The following is an 8,219-nucleotide window of genomic DNA, read 5'->3' as shown; positions in this document are numbered from 1 at the left end:
TATATAATATAAGGACCTTCATTTATTTATTCATCTCACTTAAACAAGAAGAATCAGCAGAAGAATAAAAAAATAATATAAACCTGCCAACCTGCACTATGCTAGAGCAGGAAATCCAGTCACTAAGAGCACAATGCATTTTTGGTGTGCTCTGAAACTTGTGCAGGATCCCTGAACTTGGAGAAATGTCTTCTCTAGCCTTATGCTCTGTAGCTGTGCAGGGGACTCCTGTAGGCAGTGAAAAGAGAATGACTGTGTTGGGATGTCCTTATTTAGTCAATGAGGAGGAACAGCACTCATTCTAGACCCTCTTTGGAGCACTGATAGAGGTGAACAGTCAGTGAGCAGTCTATGAGGGAACAGGCATAGCCCACTGCTCACTGTGGGCCGTCTGGGAAATTTTATAGAATGTTATTTTAGCTTTTTTGTTTCTTTTTCAACACTTTTTTTTCCACTTCTTACATCCCCTCTGCTGTTTTTTTCCTCTCTCTCTCTCTTTTAATTCCTGAAAGTTGGATATCGTCAGATTTGGAAAATAATGGTTCTGCGTTTAGAACTCCTTCCCTGGACTTAAGATGACACCCCAACAGAATAACAACCAGCACCTGAAGGAAGACCATGATGAAGTAAGGGCAAGAATACAAGAGAGAGAGAAGGCAAGTAGTAATAAGCAAGTTGTAAACCTGCTTGTGCTAAATTTGTGTGAAGTCCAATAGATATTGACCGTGGCTGATTATCATTCTGTACATTTTCTAATCTGTCTGCTGGGTTCTGTCCGTGACAATAAACACTCAAAGGAAAACGTTTTTTTTTATATTTAAAATTATGTTTCTTCCTTTTGCTGTTCAGGCTAGCAGACTGCAGAGCTGTTGACAAGAGTAGGGATGTTTTTAAAATAAAGGGTTTAGCTACTGGAAGGAATCAATGAAATAGCTGTGTCCTCTATCCCCTATATTTGTGCCTTCTCTTTTTGTAGTTCCTTTTTTCAAACCTGTTTGTTTGATTTTAAGAGAGATACTACTTCTGTGCTTCCCTAGCAACAAAAATATGAAGTCTGGAAGGGAATGTAAACTACTTACATAGCTGCGTTTTAAATACATTTTGTGTACTTATATTAAAAGTCACAAGGTAAATGCATTCCTTTACTTTTCCTTTAAGTACAGTATGTTTATGTAAAAGACTGATGTTTTGTAAATGGTTACAGCACTTATGGTTATCATTGTTGTTATGAAAACCTTTATAAAAAACAATTTATAAGTCAGTTTCAGGATTTTTTGGAGTATGCATATTTATTCTTGTATGATACTGTAATTGATCATTGTTAATGCCCATGATTCATATGTATATTATTTATTATTATTGTTGTTGTTTACACAATAAGCCTATAAGTTTACACACGTTTTGAAAGAATGGTAAAATAATGTATTTTTTAAATTACATTGCAATGTTCAAACATTAACTGTGCCAGACATTTGATGCTGTTTTGCTTGCCACTATCAGCAACATCATTAGGACAGGTTGATGATATTGGCTGAGAAATGTGTATTTTTGAAAAGGGAATTACATATTAATACAATGTTGTGATGGTATTGTATGAAACTGAGGTCACAAAATGATACTTGATACTGCAAAGCAGTGGATGTGCTGCAGTAATGGATTAAATATGTTTCTGTGATGTACTGTACATCTTGTTCAGTTCTTGAAACTTAATTAAATAAAAGACCACAGCTGAAAATAATAACAAAACTATCATCTGAAATACATATTTGTCTCAATTTCCATAAAAACTCTATTTTTTTATTTGTGCAAATTGACTTGAAAACTTAAGTGAATTTGATATTTGTGCTTCCTTTAAATTAAAATAAAGACTGTAGAAAGCATAGTGGGTATAAAAGGTAAAGTCTACATGGTCTTAGTGCTTCCCATTCCAAGTTGATGCAGGGGAAAGATATTCCAATTAGCAAGAAATTGCAAAGAAAATATCAAGTATTTTTAATTAGGTCTGTGGATCCTTCCCATACTGTACTGCATTGCAGTAGTAAAATTAGCATAGTAGAGATAATTACTCCTTGTGCTACAAAGCTAAATGCAGCTATGTCCACTTGAAAGTATCTTTAAATGTCACAAGGTTGGGTCTTATCTACAGTAGGTGAAAATTCCATCTTGCTTGTGTTGTGTGTGAAAGTTAACAGGAGAAAACCTTTGATATGCTGACATTCTGAAATACTGGAACACATTCCAACTGGCTAACATTCAACCATTTTAAGGGTACTACAAAAGCCAACCGGCATTTGTAAGACAGGTTATAAATGAGAGGAGGTCATTTGATCTTTACTGCTTTTTTGCTTGTTAGCAGCTTAATGATCCAAGGATACAACAAAGTGAGCTCGACTACATGCTAGGAAGTTGTATTAGATTCCCAGTGGTCCCTATGTAATGAAGTCGCATTTTTTGCCCTGAATGCTCCTCAAGTTCAATCCTGCCTTGTGTCCCAAGGTTTTTGTATTGCTGCTTGATATGGAAGAAATCCCCAGAAGGGACTTGGTCAATACCTTTCAGAATCAAGTCCCCATGTAATGCTTTCTGTCCCAGGCTAAACGATTCAGACTCTTTAATCCATTGGTTTGGAACAATGGTTCCAGAGAACAGTAGTCCCACAGGTTTTCCAGATATCTTTAAATGTCCAACAGACAGTGATCAGGAAAGCTTCTTAACTTCTTAGGTTATAGGCTGAATAACATCACCCACACCATGCTAAAAACAATAATGTTAGCATGTCACGTCATTTTTCTCAATTTTAGTGGTCTGACATTGAGTCTCACAAACAGAGCCCCTCCGGGCTGCTAGTCAATTGGTTGTTCGCCTCTTGTCGTACTCTCAGAATTTAGATCTGAGTGTGAGAGAACCCAATCACCATATCCTCAATAATCACTCCCCCCCCAACTAGTTAGGCACCAAAATATTCTACACAACTGACTCCATCACCCAATATTTTAATTTAACTAAATTAATCAGTTAGTTGCATTCTCTTTCCAGTCTTCACTCTCTATTTTCATGCTATTCACAAAACCCCTGTTCATTCTCCATTTTTGTCTATACCAGCTGATCTTGTTTGGCCATGGACATAGCTCTCCTGCTTCATGCACTTGCATCACTGACATGGCAGCAGTTTGTTATTCACATTCTCAGACCACACACCTGTCTGCTGATATTATAGCCGAGTATTCAGAATTCCAGTTGTGCTATCTGGACTCTTTGTTCTTTTTTTAGGGGGAGAAGATATGGTGCTATCTTTCTACTTGCTGCACTGCTCCTTCAGGTGCTAATGCCTTCCATCAGTCCAGGTTCAGCTTGCCAGCCCTGTTCCTTGATAGAACACTTCAACCCTTTTGATCCTAGCAAATGAGCCTCCCAGTCAGACAGCCTGTCCAGCATTTGTAATACCCCTCAGTATAGTGTAAGATATATTTTTAATAAGCCCATAAGCCAGCTCAACCTGTTGCTATGGCAGACTCCTTTAGGAGCTCTTTCATGCTAGAACCTACTGACAGCGTAAAAATCCTTTTGTTTCTCCTGACTGGAGTGGCCAGTTCTACACAAAGCCTATTCCATCAGGCCGTTTCCTCATGTGGCATCTCACTCCCTCTGGATGCCAATTATTTAATTAGCTCAGGTATGCCTTGTTTTTACAGATTTTATCTTATTAGATACAGCCTAACAATGTGGCTACATATTCATTTTATAAATTACTTCTAACCCTTTACAAATGCTAAAAGTATAAATATTGTGCCTATAGCCTTGAACAAACCAATGTATAATAAGGATTGTTTGATTATGATTTATGAATGCATAATTGGGTATTAATATCCACAAGTGGCAACTAATTACCCCTAATATGTAGGAGGTAACTAATGAATGTGTGACTCAATTACCTTTCTAGTCAAATCTTAATGCATTATCTATCAATTTCTTAGAATATTAATTAAATTAATCAATGTTTATGTATGATTTTGTCTATGGTTTGTTAGTGTTATTTCTGAATAACTGACAAATGCTCCTACTGTATGCTTGAAATTCATGAAATGCCATTTGGTGTAAAGATATTGTGATGCACACATACTGTACTGTTAAAATCACAGCTCTATAAAAACAAGACATTATAGAGGAACCAGGCACTTGGGATGATTAATTGAATGGAATGTCCTAGCACATGGTTGGATGTTGTTTTAATGTCCATCCAGAAACCATTTCTCATATTTTAGACTGCATTAAAACAACATTTATTGTAATCATTCCAACCCTGGTACACTGTGTCACCAAAGCTAAACAATCACCCAGAGTTACAGAAAATGTTGTCATCAAGAAAGGAAAAAGGCTAATTAGTAACATAACAATCCAAAGACATCTGACAGACTATTCATTAGCTTTCAGAGCCTTTCATGACCAAATCATTAGTCATCAACTTCGACTTACAGTTCCTGGCATTTTTGAATAGCAGTTGAAGAAGATGGGACAATGTTGTTCCCATTGATGAATATAGGTTTAATCTGTGTTTTACTGATATCCAACTCCATGTCTATCAGTGCCAGAGAGGGTATTTTTTGTTATTGTATTGCTAACCAAGATCAGTTTGATAAAGGTATAATAATGGGATTCAAAGTACTCTCAATTCCAGTCAGAATTAGTTGTCGCACAGGTTGCTCCCATTGCCCTGTGATAAGTGGAGAGATGTTGCAACCAGAAGCCATCCTACTAGTAGTGGAACCTGGCAGGCACAGACAGCTCATTTTCCCACATAGCAGTGCATGCTCGACACAGGCACTTACACAGGAATTCTGTCAAGCACACAGTGTTCAAGTATAGGATTGGCCCTCATGATCACCTGACATGATCCCAATTGACTCTTGTTGGGTAATCATGTTCAACAGCAACATTCTCAACCACAGACCACTGTAAAGTTCTTACTGGACTTGTAGCATCTTTGGACAGTCATCCCACAAGCACTAGTGAGACATCAATATCTTGGACCTGCATCTAAATGCCAGGGCACAAGCTGGTTACACCTATTAATTGCCATTAATGGGAATACTCTATATGTATTCATGACACCTGTTGAGTTAAAGCCAGTCATTTATTTCCTTTTTATGTCTAATGATAAACTAAACCAGTGAACCTGCAATATGACCCAGCATGACTTCATAAATTGATATTTTATGTTTACATATTCATAACCATGGAACTGCATTTTGTGCCTCTCAGTATACATGTCATAAATGAGAAGAAATAGTAAACTTGCAGAAATACACTCTGTTGTTTGGGTACCACTCTCTAATAGCTGGCAAAATTCTTAAAAGAAGTCTTATAGTCCTGTATTGGAAAGAGTGGGAGTCATCTAAATCCTACATTTTTAGTCATTTGTCTGCTGAAAGCTCTGAATAAAAATGTGTAACTCATTTTTATATTAACTCCTAGTTGATTAATGACCAAATGTACTACGATTCTACATGCATTATGCCCCCACATTGCTATAAATATTGTATAAAATATCTCCATATTTGGCAGCACATTGGTGTTTATTCCAGATGTGTAAAACCCATTTACCCCAGATGTTGCCAATGTACTGTAGACTATAATCTGATCATAGAGTTTGGACTGAAATTAAAAAAATAAAAGGCTCCAGTTTTAACTCTGTGTTATCATGGCAGCAAAAGTTCTGTATGTACTTTTTGTTATGTCATTTGAGAGATTATCTCTTTAAGGATTAAAGTAAAATGAAAAATCGAACATTCAAAAATGCTAAGAAAGGAGATAGTAATGTACTGGTAGGGCTTCTAGCCATGTCCGGTCTGGATATAAACTACATACAGGAGGAAGTTAAAACAGAGGGAAGATTTGTCACTCATTGCTGAGCTTCAAGTCACAAAGAGAAAGAAAACAAATGGAGCTGCTGAGTTTTTATGTCACATTTTAGAACAACAGGGACCAACTACAATCAAAAACTGCAGAAATGTCAGTCTTGAACAGGATGTTTATCAGTTTAAAGCAGTAAAGCCAGTTTAAAAATACACAGGAATTATCACAGAACCAGGGTAATTTAAAATGAACAATGAAAAGAAGGTAGCTCCAAGAACCCCTATTCCAACGTAACATTAATCAGCTGGGTGTATTCAAAGACTGATGACCACCTGCTACAGCAAATATGCTATAATTACACGTTTGATTTGTTTTCTACATTTAATATTTTGAATTTGTAATGCAGAACAAGTCAAAAGAAAAACAATACAACAGTTCCTATAACAAGACTAAAATATTCTATCCAGCTGTTCCTGTTCCTGTTCAGGCATCTTTTCTCTTTCAGAATTTTCATAGATTGTGACATTCTAGCTTAAATTAACTGTCTGTCATAGAAAGGCATGTTCAGTATGGTTTGTAGTGTGTATGTCAATGTAGTGTGTATGAGATGGGTTATTTTAAAGTGAAACACGCTAAATTCTAAATTAAGCAGTAAGTCTAAATAATAAAATTATATTTGTGTGGTTTTACATAAATACATGACCTACAATTTAAGTAAAGCAAAAATCATGGTAACCACACAGAAAGGAAAAGAGAAGTGTGACAGTAATTATCTGTGAGAAATAATTGTAAAGAAAAGTGAATCCATGCTAGAAGTACATAAAAAACCTGCTCAGATTCCAATTAAATGTATTGTGTTAAACTTTTGTAATGGATATTCCTACAATATTCAAATTTTATACAACCTCTTTTTATTATCCTGTAGCTTTATTAGAGTCTTTCGTGGAGACTCTCCTCAGTTACAGTGTGAAGATAGGCAAATCAAAGAAGGTGATGGAAGCAACAGTAATTAAGAGGTTATTTGCCTTTAATTCCACTTGGTCTGGCACACAAAGTGTAATTTATATACACCAGAAACCCCAAACCTCTTTTGAAATAACAGTCTTGGAGTTAGTTTGATAGATACCGATAAGTATAATTGGATGAATGTGTTTACTGCTCTACTGTTGCCATAGCAGTGCAGGCAGAGTGTCTCACTGTCTAGTTCAACCTTTACTTCATAGTCATGTATAAGGAGGATTAATATAAGCAATTCTTTATTACTGGAAAAAGCTCCAGAGTTCAATGACCCTCTTCTCTTCTCCTTCTAACCCTGTAGATTATTCCTACAAAAACTACAAGTAAAAAATTGCCATATTACAAAATGACTGAAATTTGGCATAAAGTACCTCATAGTAAACGTTGTATTTGTTGTTATGTATTTTTGTTTGTGTTGTTCTGTATTTGTTTTTACGTTTGTCTGTGTAATATCTGTGTAATATTTTTTGTCTTCTCTGAAGGTTGTTGTTTTCTCATTAGACATTATGTATGCTAGGGAAGATTAGCTTCTGTTTTCTTTGATCTACTGTAGGTTAAAAACCTTTAATTTCAGTTACCAAATGACATTTGAGTGGCATAAATAATTGAGTAGAAAATACAAGAGTATAGAAACCTCAAGTTATATTACATATGATCTAGATTCTAGAGCATGAAAATGAAACAGTATCCAAAATATAAAATTTCTTTAGCTTTTACTATAGCTCTGCTGGATGGAGAATTGTATTTTACATAAGTTCTAGAATACATTTAGAGCCCCATAATGTCTGAACACCTGTATGTACGTAGTAAGTAGAACTTTTTTATGTGGGTTTCTGGATTTTCTATTCCATTGATCTAATCTCCTTTATAGTGGTTTTGATAAATATTTTAGCTCCAGGTACATTGGAACTTTTTGGTACAAATTAAGAGAGAAGCACCATTTTATGTTTCTTTGCTCTTTTCATATCTATTTAGAATTATTATACATTTTTTTTTCATCATAGCACTTCAATACAACTCTGGAGTACTCTGTGATTTTGTACAAAGTACCAACTCCATGGTATTGTTACACAGCATTTTATTCAATTTAAATATATTGTTTCTGGCAAATATATTTTCTACTTTATCAAATAACTAAGTTAATAAAACTAATGAGTTGTTGGCAGACTATTGCCCTATACGTTTAGTGCTAAAATACATGTGAACAAACAACCCATCACAAACAGTCTATTTTTAATGCACCTGGGCTAATAATGGCACTGGGATAGAGGGAGTTTCCTTTAAAATACTACTAGCCATTCAGGAACAGGAAACAGATGTTTCTATGGTAGATATTATTCCCTTGCAAA

At 35.4% G+C, this 8,219-nt stretch overlaps 1 protein-coding gene across 2 annotated transcripts in view; it reads left to right on the top strand.

Moving 5' to 3' along the window:
* Positions 1 to 228: 228 nt before the first annotated feature.
* The window catches only part of arhgap20b (Rho GTPase activating protein 20b), a 28,952-nt gene continuing 20,961 nt past the window's right edge, over positions 229 to 8,219 (top strand). The window contains exon 1 of one of the 2 annotated variants that reach the window (XM_015351484.2): positions 229 to 656. In XM_015351484.2, coding sequence (XP_015206970.1) covers positions 576 to 656 — 81 coding nt within the window. In that variant the 5' untranslated portion in view covers positions 229 to 575. The remainder of the gene's footprint in view (positions 657 to 8,219) is intronic. The other variant, XM_015351483.2, reaches the window with a different exon arrangement.

Source organism: Lepisosteus oculatus, chromosome 8 (genome assembly GCF_040954835.1).
Source record: "Lepisosteus oculatus isolate fLepOcu1 chromosome 8, fLepOcu1.hap2, whole genome shotgun sequence".
Classification (NCBI taxonomy): Eukaryota; Metazoa; Chordata; class Actinopteri; order Semionotiformes; family Lepisosteidae; genus Lepisosteus; species Lepisosteus oculatus.
This window is presented reverse-complemented; position numbering and strand designations above follow the sequence as displayed.